At 44.8% G+C, this 13,218-nt stretch overlaps 2 protein-coding genes across 10 annotated transcripts in view; one reads left to right on the top strand and one right to left on the bottom strand.

The window, feature by feature from the left end:
• Window positions 1-6,553, top strand: part of Cpsf7 (cleavage and polyadenylation specific factor 7) — a 27,263-nt gene extending 20,710 nt beyond the window's left edge. For 4 of the 7 annotated variants that reach the window (XM_008827092.3, XM_008827090.3, XM_029560628.1 and 1 more), the window contains one exon: window positions 4,532-6,547. The gene's annotated coding sequence lies outside the window, so the exon portion shown is untranslated. The other 3 variants (XM_029560627.1, XM_029560626.1, XM_029560625.1) reach the window with 2 other exon arrangements.
• A 1,313-nt stretch (window positions 6,554-7,866) lies between these two features.
• On the bottom strand, window positions 7,867-12,375 carry Tmem216 (transmembrane protein 216). Of its 3 annotated transcripts, none has more exons than XM_008827087.3 (5): window positions 12,210-12,375; window positions 11,601-11,702; window positions 11,030-11,122; window positions 9,509-9,710; window positions 7,867-8,439 (listed from the first exon to the last, which is right to left on the bottom strand). In XM_008827087.3, the coding sequence occupies exons 1-5, from the start codon at window positions 12,220-12,222 to the stop codon at window positions 8,424-8,426; spliced, it is 426 nt and encodes a 141-aa protein (XP_008825309.1). In that variant the 5' UTR covers window positions 12,223-12,375; the 3' UTR covers window positions 7,867-8,423. The 3 variants fall into 3 exon arrangements, with proteins under 3 accessions (XP_008825309.1, XP_029416483.1, XP_008825310.1); XM_029560623.1 differs by having other exon boundaries at window positions 11,601-11,882; window positions 12,210-12,351; XM_008827088.3 differs by having other exon boundaries at window positions 12,199-12,281.
• Window positions 12,376-13,218: the final 843 nt, after the last annotated feature.

Here is a 13,218-nt window from a genome sequence, read left to right as displayed (position 1 = left end):
TCTCCCTCCCTCTCTCCCCCCCTTAATAAATAATAACCATTGTTACTATCATTACATTTTAATAATTCCAAACTTAAGTTAAAAAAGTGGGAGTATATTACTTAATTTTCAGGCATAATAGTAATGACTTTAAGATTTAATATCTCCTGTTCTGACTCTTTTTGATGGCATTCAGGACAGAGCAGGAGCTGATCTGAAAAAATACCTTTAATGGCTTTAAGAAACCTTGTGGATACTTTACTACAGTGGAAGGATAATTTTGTTTTTAGTGAGTTTTTGTTTTAAGTAAAACAAAAGCAGAAGGGTTGGAGAGAACAGTAGTATTAATTCTTTGAAAAGTTAGAATTGTCTGTCTCGGGAGATTGTGTCTGCAGGACTTAGTTTTCCTGTTTTGAGCTCTGCTTTTCTGTATTTTCATTCTCAGAGAGACTCCATCTTGGAGTACTGACTTGTAGCTCTGGGCTTTATCCCACCACTTTTGTAATCCTAACAGAAAGAAAACTAACAAGGATTTCTTGTAGTATAAGGAAGAACGGGCAGTGGTCCTGTTTCTGTGAAGCGCTATAAAACAGACTAGACTAGCTAGAAGGATCTGTCTGTGGCTCCTGGGACCTACTGTCTTTGCCTGCTTGTTCTGAAGTAATGTAATTGATCAGATAATTTGGACTGGATAGGTGGGTGGCTGGATGAAGGAGAGAAGAAACACTCACCTCCATCCTTCTATAGAAGTTCATGATAACAGACTCAAACCACTGGAAAATTTGCAGCATTTTGCCCAGTGACAACCACTAACAGAGAAGAAAATACTCCTCCATGCTTGTCCTCTACTTTGTGGTTTAGCTTTCTCTACCATTAACTTAAACAGATTTATAGCTAGGAATTGTTTTTGTCATCTCCCACAGAAGATGGCAGTAAATGGATTATAAAAATTACTATTTTTTTTATATGTATGAGAATTTTGCCTGCATATATGTAAGTGCACCCATGCATGTAATGTCCGTGGAGGCCAGCAGAGAGCAGCATCAAATCCCCTCGAACTGGAGTACTATTTGTTAGCTGCCATGTGGATGCTGGGAACTGAACCTGGGTCCTCTGCAAGAGCAGCCAATGCTCTTACCTGCTGAGCCATCCCTCTGGCCCCAGAATTTACTAATTTGTTTATTTATTTTTTGTTCTTTTTGAAACAGGGTCTTCCTGTAGCCCCAGCTGTCCTGGAACTCACTATGTAGACCAGGCTGGCCTTGAACTCACAGAGATCTGCCTGCCTCTGCCTCCTGAATGCTGGGACTAAAGGTGTGCACCACCACGCCTGGCCACTAATATTTTTTAATCTGTACCTTTCTCTGTTCTTTACTCATTATTCCACAGAATTCTAGAAAGCTTGGTAATACTGATGTCTAGGGTAACCTGCATAGAGCCAACAATTAGGCTCTATATGGAGTTGTATACTACTTTCTAGATTTTTGCAACAGATTGAGTTTAGGAAAACAGGCTAAGGAGATGGAGCCCACAAATGCCTTTGACCACTTTCTAGATTTTTGCAACAGATTGAGTTTAGGAAAACAGGCTAAGGAGATGGAGCCCACAAATGCCTTTGACCTGGTTTCATGTCAGGGAATGGGCAAGGTGGGCATCAGTGATCTTGATCTACATACACCCTCCCCTCCTGTAAGAAGCAGCATTTCCTCCTCTTGTTTGAACTAGCACAGATGCAGGGATACCAGAGATCTAAAGCCATCAAAGCTGGGTATCATGATGGACTTGTAATCCCAGCAACCAGGAGGCCTAGACAGAAGAAAGTCAAAAACAGCCTGGGCTACATAGCAAGACTCATAAAATCAAAAATCTTCCACCACTTCCCATCATGTAGGTCACAGTGTGTGTCCTGTGGAGCTAACTGGGCTAAGAATGACCAGGAAGCTGTTAATTGGTCTGTGCAAAATACAAATTATAATCTCTAGAGCCACATTCAGTTTACTCAGTAGAACATAAAGCTGCATGTCACCATTCCTGCTGGCTTTGCTCCTTGGGAACCTTTTGACAGTGAAATTGTCAGCAAGATCATTGGCCCATCTGAAAGTCCTCTATAGGTAGTTCAGCAAAGCATTTGACTTGTGCAGGCCTGTCATGACATGAGGAAAACTAAGTCTTGGTAAGTTTTCCACTTTACCTCTTCTCCTGGTCACCCCTTTAGATAAGTTGCTTATTCTGTTTGAGTAATTCAGTACAAAAGAAGTGAATCAGGTACCTCAAAAAGAAAAAAAAAGGTTAATTCTTAAATTCTCAGGGTAGAATTCTATCGTTGTTTACCAAGTTGTAGCTTGGGAGGTTTTTGTGTTCGGGAGGTTAGTGCACAGGTCTCATTTACATTAGAGAACTTAATTTTACAAGCTTTTTGTACAGCATTTACACCATTTTTTAGATGAAAAATAATTATATTTCCATGTTGTGAACAAGTGTTCCTAAGCAGGAAAGATTTATTCCTTGCAGAGGTGTCAATAGAACAGCAGCATTCTTTTCCCTCAGGAGAGGGTCCCGGCTCTGGGCTTGAAGCTGATTGGCCTCACTGAGGTGATAAATCTTTGACTTCTGTCTGTATGCAAACACTACCTCTAGCAGCAATGCTGTTGATAGTTCGCGTATCCTCTGCATCTTGTTTTATAAGAACACTTCACAGATTACGCCTCTTCCATGACATTTATGTATATGTATATGCTCTGAAGTTTGAGGGTGTTCTTAGGTGATGTGTGTCTTCACCTTTCTGTAGCTCTCAATTGTGAGTTGTCTCATTATATTACGGTGTTTCTTACTTAAAACAGAATCATTCTCACCTCATCCCTGGCCTCCTGATCCATTGAAAACTGAGCTTTCTGTTCAGTGTTGACCCAGTTTAAAGATTTAGCCAAGTGTGATGACGCGTACCTGTAATCCCAGCACTTGGAAGACCAAGGCAGGAGGATCATGAGTTCAAAGCAAGCCTGTGCTACACCAGAAGACCCTAATGGGGTGGAGGAGGGGATCCATAAACCTGAATGGTATGAAACAGGGACGGGACCAAGGCCTTCAGTTTTTTCTTTATAAAAAATGGGACCGATACCTACACATAGGTATTTAGGGAATCCAGCGAGATAAAAGATGATACAGACTGAGTAGACAAGCTGCAAGTGCTGATGCTTCAGAGTTAGAAGGACTAGGCACCGTGTGTCTGTGGTGGTTTGGGGTTCCCTCCCCCTTTTTTTCTTGTTGGATGGCTCCTCTGGGATTTATGAGGCTGTGTTAGAAAAGTGCATATGTGCCGGGTGTGGTAATGGACGCCTTTAATCCCAGCACTTGGGAGGCAGGGGCAGGTGGATCTTTGGGAGTTTGGGGCCAGCCTGTTCTACATAGTGAGTTCCAGGACAGCTGGGGCTACAAGGAGACCCTGTCTCAAAAAGCCAAAAAAAATAATAATAATAAAGGTGCATATGTAAAGGCTAAGCATTTGTGTGTGACTGTATTTCCAAAGTCAGCAGTAGTAAAAATTATAAGCCTGAATTTAATTGTTTCTTTTTCTTTATACCTCTAGTTCTGTATCTCCATCAGTGGCCATGCTACCATCTGCGGTTTCTGAGTGTGCTAGGGACTTTAAGGCTAGTGATGTGGCAAATGGCCTAGCAGACTCTTTCTGTTGGGTAAAGGTTCTTATATACTCTCAGGTGTTTTGGGTGACTACTACTGTAGTCTGCTTTTGGCTCTGGCTTGGCTAGATCATTCCTGCTTGTATTAATGTACTTTTTGGTCCTCATTCACAACTGTCATCCAGAAAAATCTTCAGATTGTGTTAGTTTTATTTAGTACAACTGGAAAAACTCTGTTACTGTATGTATATGTACACACAAAAACAGAATTTGGAATCTTTTTGGTTTGGTTTTAAAGATATCTATGTGTCTTTGCTTTTTGGTTTTGGAATTTGTTTTAGCCAGCATTACTTTAAAAGAAAATGGATGTTTAGAGGTTTGCTGTGGACGTGCAGTCCCTCTGCTAGGCCTCTGGGGTGTTTGGGGTTTGATGGATTGGATTATAAAGCACACTTGTTTTCTTACCATTATTGTACCTCCCATTTCCAGATTTCTTTTCTTCTCTTTAAGGTAAGCTATGACTTTTCTCAGAATAGATTTTTTGAAGCTGTGGTTCCTTATAGTAGCTTTTCTTGAAATGTTAGTTTCCACAGTTTCTCAGCTGAAATCTTTTCAAACTGCTTTCAAAGACTTCAATTCATTACTTTTTCCTCTTAACCTTAAAATAAGATGTCACCATTTTGGTTTTTCTTAATCTATACTCACTGTGCTTTCTTTACCCATCTGTTCCCTTACATTACTCAGTGCCAGACAATCCACTTCCTTCTATTTTGCCAAGCTTGCATTCTCTCCCTGCATTCCTCCTCCTTAGGTTGTAATTTAAGGAAATGCCAGTGTATTTCTTATAAGCCCCTACTGATCAGAAAGTAGCCTCTAACTGGTGTTTTCTTTCTCTTCTGGTATTCTCATTGCAGGAGTCTGGGTGGAAGCAAAATTTTTTTTAATGGACTTGCATCTCCTCACCTTGATCAGGACTAAAGGACGGAGGCCGTTCCACCCTTTTCCCTTCTTCCAAACCCCTAACTTCCTCCAGACACCCAGGCAATACCCTCTGCCCTACAGGATTGAAGATGGCTTGGCAGCCCTCCCAATCTTATGCCTCCTGTTTGCCAGGGGAAAAGAATCTAAAGACTTCATGGGGTAGGGGATGGGGGTAGACAGGAAAAAACAACATGTCCAGCCCCTAGTCTTCACAGAGAATGGTGCTTTGTCCAAGGAAACCTGAGTTTCTGATTCTCCAGGAGCAGTGCAGTGGTGAAGTTAATGGGAAAACTTCTTCCCAAAGAAAATGGATCCTCCATGTGGGATCTTAGGAGACTGGGTGTGCCAAAAAAAATGCCCAGGGTCCTGCCCTCAGCACTAGATTTGATGGGGCCAAGAGGGTCCAAAACCCTGCTAATATAACCACTCTTTTCTTTAACTCCCTTACTTTCCCAGCTTTTTGTGGAGGGGACCATGAGAACAGAAACTACCTTTTGACAAGCTGCTGTTCTTGATTTTTCTCCTCTTATGTATTGACGGTTTATTTCCCTGGCCTCAAGGCTTTTGACTCCTTACTGTCTGACCTCCTAAGTGGAGTTGGCTCTCCGAAGCAGAACCCAGGAGGTTGCTTTCTGATGGAAGCCTGGCCCAGCCAGTTGCTACCATCCCCAGCCAGTTGCTACCATCCACTGCTTCGAGCTTGGTTGTTCCCTTTCCCTGAGGCTTTTCCATTGAACATGGTGTCCTTTCCCCGAGAAGGCTGCTTCCTTGTTTTAAAGGAAGTTCCGCACTGCCTTTGGAAGATAGGGATATCACAAGGCCTCAGCAGTGAAGAACCCTAAAGTACCAGTGAAGTACCAGGAGCCAGGAGAAGGCAGTCTAAGCAGGATATGGCCTAGTTTTGCACAAGCTCTTTTTTCAGGTTTGATGTAAACATGGGCTTGCATCCCCAGGGTACGTACTTTGATTTGTTGTGGGATAACCTGGCACTAGTAGGCAGGTAAAATCACAAATTTGGCGTCTTTCCACCCTTTGAATATTGACTTAATATTCCCCCTTGCTCTACCTGGAGGTGCTTCCTGCCTTTGACAAAAAGCAGAGAAGAAATGGAGCCTGACTTGAATGAGCTTAGCTCTGGTCCCACTGGGGGCCATTTTCTGCATAGGCAAATAGAATTGCTTTTCCCAGCCTCCAAATTGCAATAGATTGCTGCTGAAGGAGGCAGCAAAGTGGTCCTGGAGTACCGTGGGGTGATGCTCCTTCTGCATGCATCTGCAGGGCCTAGGACAGCTAATATAAGAGATGTGGCATGTGAAATGAGACTTGGAGTGTGGGGCATAGGGCCATTGGAGAACCTGGCTCAGAGGGGAGAGACTGAGTTGAATTGAACCCTTCCTCTCTTCCTAGCACGTTTCTGATAGACCCCCTCAGTGACTGAGGGAGTCTTCCCAGGATTGGAGAGGCACATTCCCTTGGGACAGAGGCTACAGGTTGTAGTTCTTTTCCCATCCCCCAAGCCAATACCTGTCTCCACTTCAGAACATGGCACGCTGCCCAGTAGGCCAAGTGTTAAGTGATGTGCTTATTCTTCAGAGCAGCTCTGGGTGTCTTTTTAAAATGTAGAGAAAAACCAAGTAAGGTGACAGTTAAGGAAAAACAATATATAGAATATCAGAAAAGCCGTTTACCTGGAGAATTGTTTTCTCCCCATTTTTTGTTTTGTTTTTACTCAATGACACAATTTAGTTTTCCTGATAGCAAAAGGAAAAAAAAAATCCCAAACCTCAAAAGGCCAAGGCCCCATCCCCCTGTTGTCGGTGGTTTGTCTTTCTGATAGGTTGAAAATTGTGTAATAAACTTGATGACGATGTCAATCTTTTATACTGCATTGTATTTTTTTCCTTTTGTAACAAAATATTTTTAAATAATAAATGGGGTGTGAGCTGTTTTATGGATTCTGCATTGAATAGATTTGTTGAGGTGTCTGGGATATGGGTATGGGCTGTGTGATAGGAAACCTCAGGCTTTTAGCTGGAACTTTGGGTTGAGCAACAGTTTCTCTGTAGCTGTAACTGACTATGGCAAGCCTCCTAGGAGGCCTCTAGTATGAATTTGACAGGTGCCTTTTTCTCCCTCACTCCACTAAACAGCCTAGTTAAAGGAAACTTCAAGTCATCCTGTGCCATTCAGGACTCCTAAGTCTCAGGGCTAGAGAGATGGCTCAGTAGTTAGAAGCACTTGTTGCTCTTGCAGAGGACCCAGGTTCGATTCCCAGCACCAACAATCATCTGTAACTCCAGTTCAAGGGGATCCGACACCCTCTTCTGACCTTTGTGGGCATTTGCACGGCACTGGTGCACTTACGTACATGCAGGCAATTATACACATAAAAAGGCGGGGGGGAGGGGGGCTGAAAACCAATAAACCTCTAAAGGAAGTCACAGAGGGTAGGTTCCCCTCCATTCTGATGCCAGTAACCACTTCAAAGCAAAGCTAGAGGAAGCCAGCATGAGATGCAGGAAATGGGTGTTCATGAGATGGGAGGTGGAAGCACCAGGGAAGTACCCGTTGGAGTTTTTATTACTGTTGTGTGGTTGATTAGATCTTGTCTACCATACTCAAGGGCAGCTAGGAGACAAGGACACAGAGGTAGGAAACAAGAAGAGCATCAGTGGTTTGGGCAGTGGAGACCATAGAATGACAGCCTAAGCATAAGAAAGCAAAAAAGCAGAGTTAAAAACCAACTTAGGAAGCTTAAAGCCCAAGAATAGAAATCCCAGGATTTGCCTGACAGAAAGAATGGCTTCAAAGGTTTTTGTGGCCCCTGGGAACTTTTTAGGCCACTACCCAGCAAGGTGTGGACCAGTTCAAAGATGGCTACTTGGAGAGAAGAAATGATACATTCATCTACGCCAGTCTTCAGCTCTAAAACGTAATGTTCCTTCTATGTTAACTCAAAATAAGGAAAAATATTTTGTCTGTTATAGAATGTATTTTCAATGTCTTAGTCCATGGCCTGTGCTGGAAAGAACTGAGACAAGAAATATACTTTGAGGCAGAGGCATTTAAACAGTCTTTTAACCAATGACCTAAAGACGAAGATAGCATTGCTCATTGAGGTTAATTCAGGATGCAACTAGGGGAAGAAAATCAGCAGGACACCTTCACTCTGCATCATACCTTACCACTGAGCACAGCTTAACACACTGTTGGGATAGTCTCTGCTTTCTCTTGGAGGAGATGACACCAAGTCATAAGGAAAAGATTGTCAGCCCCACAACAGAAAATACATATTTATTATAAAGTATTTCATGATCAGAATAAAAAAATAATACTATGAACTACTAAAAGGGTAGAGACTGCCATCTCTGAACAATAGGGTGGGAAGGGAGGCTTCTGAGTTGGTCCAGGAACCCACCTCCCACAAGGCTTTCTGTAAGCATGTGGGGGTAGATGTATGGCACAGTATGTATAGAGTGCTGTGGTTCCGATCCTGCTGGAAGCCCAAGAAGAAGCCTAGATGGTCCACACAAGGTGCTCTGGCCACGACGATCAAAGAGAACTTATGGTAGTCAGAAAGCTGGTAGGAGAACCAAGATGGGAACAGCCTTGCCTTTCCCTACTCTGAAATACAGGAGTCTCTTACTGGTGGGCCTGGTCTAAAGATGGGGCCACTGACCTCAGGCAGGCTGACTACCCAAATGCCTGTGCTGAGGAAAAGCTACACAGCCTTTCCCAGGCCACCTTGGCCCACTACTTCACAGATGTGGCCAAGGTATCAGAAGGATGTGTGTTGTCACCCTGGTGGGCTGGATATCTTGTACTTCAAATCCTGTCCACACTGAAGGCAGAAAGAAAGAAAGAAAAAAAATGTTAAAAGACCAGTGAAGAGCAACTGCTAGCCTGCATGTTCGAAGCCCCTTGACTCCAAAGAACCAGAATAATATCTTCCTTAAGATGGAACCTTTTGCCAGGTGTGGTGGCACACATGTATAATCCTAGCACTTGGTAGGCATAAGAAGGCGGATCTCTGGGAGTTCATACATAGCGAGCTCCTGACCATTTTGGCCACTAACTACTGTCTGTAACACTAGTTCCAGAGGATAGAACACCCTCTTCCGGCCTCTCTGGGCACTGCATGCTTGTGGTGCATTTAACATACAGCAGGCCAAACACTCATAAAAATAGAATTAATCTTTAAATCTTTTAATTAAAAAAAAGCTAGGTGTGGTGGTACATGTCTTTAATCCCAGCAGTCCAGAGGCAGAAACAGGCAGGTGGATCTCTTAAGAGGCCAGCCTGGTCTACATAATGAATTCCAGGCCAGCTGGGGTTACATGAGACCCTGTCTCAAAAAAAAGGATCCTGGGGCTGGAGAGATAGCTCAATGGTTAAGAGCACTGGCTGCTCTTGCAGAGAACCTGGGTTCAATTCCCAGCACCCACATGGCAGTTAACAACTGTCCATAACTTCAGTTACAGGGGATCCGACACCTTCTGACCTCCACAGGCATTGCACGATATGGGTTCACCTGCCTCTATGCAAGCAATACATTCATACACATAATATAAAAAAGAAAAGTATCGTTCGGGGCCGAGATGGTTCAGGAGCTTAGTAAGTGCTTGCTGGCAGAGAGAGGATCCACAGGGTAAGGTGGCTAGCTCCAGTAGCCTAATCAGTGCTTTGAGTTCAAGTGAGCTACCTCACATCAATATATAAGGTGGAGAGTAACTGAGGAAGACACATCAACCTCTGGCCTCCATGCACACCGCACATATACACAAAAGGGACCTTTCTACCTACTTGAAGTGGACAGGAATCCCCACAGATGTCCTTTTAAATTGGGCTTTCAGTCTTTCAAAGAATAAGGCATCCCTCCCTTGGTGGAGAACAACCCTCAGCAGTAATACCTGGAGAAGGTGGCCAGTGTGAGCACCTCAAGCAGCAGCTCCAAGCCACAAAAGAAGAGCAAGATACTGTTCATGATGGCCTCTAGGCGGAGCACATAGGTCTGCAGCAGCAGGTAATAGGAAGCCATCATGGCAGATGGGAAGGTCAAAGCCACACTAATGCCAAGAGGCATCTTTCGCTGGCAGAGGTTTCCCTTTGTACCTGTAAGACAGCTCATGGAGTTACCTTCAAGTAGCCCACCAAAGTAGCTGGATGTGACAGGCAGGCAGAGCAGAGAAAAATGACCAAGTGGGAAGGTCACACTTATAAGAGGTTCCACTGATCTAAAAATTATATTAGAGTCATTTATGCCAGAGGTCCTGCTTCCATTCTGATTCCCACCCAAGGGACAATAGGATTTTACATCAAGAAAAAAATTTCAATTATAAAAACAATATACAGCCAGGCGTGGTGGCACACATCTTTAATCCCAGCACTCAGGAGGCAAAGGCAGACGGATCGCTGTGAGTTCAAGGCCAGCCTGGTCTACATAGTTCTAGGCCAGCTGGGGCTACAGGGAGACCCTGACTCAAAAAGACCCCCCCAAATTTTATATATATATATATATACACACACACACACACACACACACACACACACCAGGCATGGAAGCATACATCTATAATCCCAGCACTCAGGAAGATGACAGAATTCAGAACTCAAGATCAGCCTGGTTTGTTTCAAAAAACCAAAACCAAATTATGTGTGTATATACACATGTTTATATGCACATACATATAATTTACATATAAAACATTTACATTGTATGCTTGTGTGCATATATATACAGACACACTGAAAACTTAATATAGAAAATAACCTAAATATAGGAAGTACACTAAAAATATCTGTTCCTAAGTCTGAACACAAGATACTGTATTATATAAATCTTTGTTGCTATTGCCAATGTAATATCTACATTTTAAAAAGTTGCCTTGTTTCTGCTTCTTTTTCATTACTGAGTTTGAGCATATTAGCAGGTTTGTTGGTCTTCTATAATGACTTTCACATGAATTGACAATAGTGTCCTTTACCAGTTTTTTCCCCTTAGTTTGTATTTTAACAATTTTCAGGAATGAGACATTCTAAGTAATAAGGGTTTTACTGTTTCTGGGATTTGAAAACTTGTTCTAGAGAAATCATTGTTCAGAGAAATGGAGAGAAGTCTAGTGCATGTACTGCCATAGTCTCCCAAACAAAGCAGTTTGAGGAACAAGGCACCCTTGTAGTAGTCAGGGGTTGGAAAGGAACTACCCAAGATCAAATTTGGCTGCCAACTTCTAGCTCTACTCAGAAACAGGTAAATCTTGACCCAAAATGTGAAACAACAGTATGAAGATTCAGGACAGAAGTGATGGAATGCATTACCAGATCCAACCTCTGATGGTGAGCCTAGTAACGTTATGTACTGTCTTGTTAATCAAGTTACAGGCACCAGCGTGTCTGGTAAGGAATGGAAACATTCTCTGGACAACACTCACCAAAAAATAGTCGTATTACTTCAATGCCAAGATAAAGGAGGAGCATCACCACATCCAGGACTAGGTTGGCTGTTGGGTATGGCAACAGGAGACCTGCCAATAGAAAAGCCAGTCGGCAGACAACACCTGACAGTTCCCATGTGAACTGCCACACACTCAGGGACAATGAGGACATTAGTCTTAGCTTTCAAAGAACCAGTTAGTGACAGCTACAGGGTACGTTCTCGTAGTGCAAGATGTCTCTGTTACATACCGGTAAGCTTTTTATCAAGTGTCTGGGGACTCCACTCCCCAAAATGAATTACAATGGTACACAGATGGCTGAGAGAGAAATGGGGATGTGTCAGGGTGGAGAAGCCTACACTTCCCAAATTCAAGAAATTCTGCCCAGGGGGCTTTCCCACTGAATCATTCTTAAGCCATCTACTGGAGAGACTTCTGTCTTGTGGTTAAGAGAGATGCTGCAGGGGTTGGGGGCGGAAAAGAATGAACCAGAAGAAAGTTCTTGGAGTTGGCTCTGGGCTAAGGTGGAAAAGGGATGTTGGGGCAGGAGTAGTCAAGACAGCCTTACCTTTATACAGGAAAATGAAGAGTTCCAGCAGGAAATAGGTAGCATAATACCAACAGTTCAGAAAAAACAGTATTTCCAGGGGGGTTGAGGACAACCGTTTATCTGAAAAAACAGTATGAGCATGAGGACAGCTGGAGCTCTACTTGTCTGGTTGTGTTTCATCTGGCGATGGCGAATGGGCTGGCCCCCGGGACGAATTCACGGACGCTGTGGTGTGGAGGGGGTGGCCGTCCCTCCGGCTTTTTCCCCTTCCAGGAATCACTTTCAAGTCAACTGCTCCGGCTTGGGGAGGGAAGGGAGAGTCAAAAGATCTAACCCAGTCGCTATCGGGAGGGGAAACTGGGAGCAGAGACCAGCATTGGTCTGTCCCAGGCCAGCCGATTCCTAACCGCATTCCAGAACAGCCACGAACTTCTAAGGGGACAGTGAGTTCCACACCTCGATACTTGCAGACACTCAGGGTGAGCAGAGCAGCAGCAAAACCGCGCTTAGAACAATGAGTGATCCCCAACATCTAATAGGGGTTCGGACGAGCTCTGGAAGGCGGGGAGGTGGAGGGACTGGGGGTGCCGCTGGGACAGGGGCCTGAGACACACACCTGAGGCTCACCTCGCGGCGCCATCTTCAGTCCCCATGGAAACTGCGTACGCGGCCGCTCCCAGAGCACCGAGGCGCTGCCGGAAGCGGGGCACGGAGCGGCTGGAGCTTCTGGCTCCTCTATCTGCTCGCGCCACTCTATGGCCACCGCGCCAGCCGCGCATGAGCTCCGAGCCGGGTGGCGGTCTAAGGAGGCGGGTGACCTCGCGGGAAGCCGGAACTTCCCCCGGGGTCTGGGCGGTCCGCGGGCTCACCCACCCCAGGTTATACCGCGTTGCCACTTGAGGCAACAGAGGATTGGGCTGGTCCCACCATTCTCTTCCGACCCCGGAGGACCGGGTGACACGGTGATCCTGTTAAGAGACCAGACGACTCGGAAATGGGGCCCAGTTTCCAGGAACACATGACCACGAGGCTAAACCTGATCACTCTATGACCCATAATGTGCAGGGGAGCTTGAGGGGACAGCGTATTCCCAGGTGGGAATTGAAGTTTCCCACAAGATGAGCTCCAAACCCCTTTGGGATTCGAAGCCGGAAACGCAGTTAGTTACCGCTGGCGGGGGATGGGGAACGGAAAGCTTCCGAAAGGACTCTGCTCAGGGAATGGCAGGGGGCCACAGAAGGCACGTTCAAACTGGATAACCTAAGAGTGACTAACTTGTAAGGAAAGTGCTATGCCCCTAGCTGGCAGGGGTGTGGCTAAAGAATACGTGCTACTTCTCAGGCACTTCCCGGGGAAGGGCAGGGGCAATACCCGACCTAGGGAGAAAGATGTAGAGTCTCCTACCGCCACCTCCTCTCTATTCTCTTGGCACCCTCATCTCCGTTTGTGCCTTCTGTTGGCAGACTGGTTTGGTTCAGTTTGGTTCTGGAGACACGGTCTCACTGTGTAGGCCATTCTCTTGCCTCTGCCTCCCACTCGCAGTGCTGGGATTACAGGGGTGTACTAGCAGATCTTAACTGCAGGCCTGAGGATGACAGAGCCCTTGATTGAAAATTTTAGGGTCTCTAGCAGAGCA

Source organism: Nannospalax galili, unplaced genomic scaffold (assembly GCF_000622305.1).
Source record: "Nannospalax galili isolate Female #2095 unplaced genomic scaffold, S.galili_v1.0 scaffold1051, whole genome shotgun sequence".
NCBI lineage: Eukaryota > Metazoa > Chordata > Mammalia > Rodentia > Spalacidae > Nannospalax > Nannospalax galili.
The sequence above is the reverse complement of the archived record's forward strand: the minus strand, read 5'-3'. Positions and strand labels throughout refer to the sequence as shown.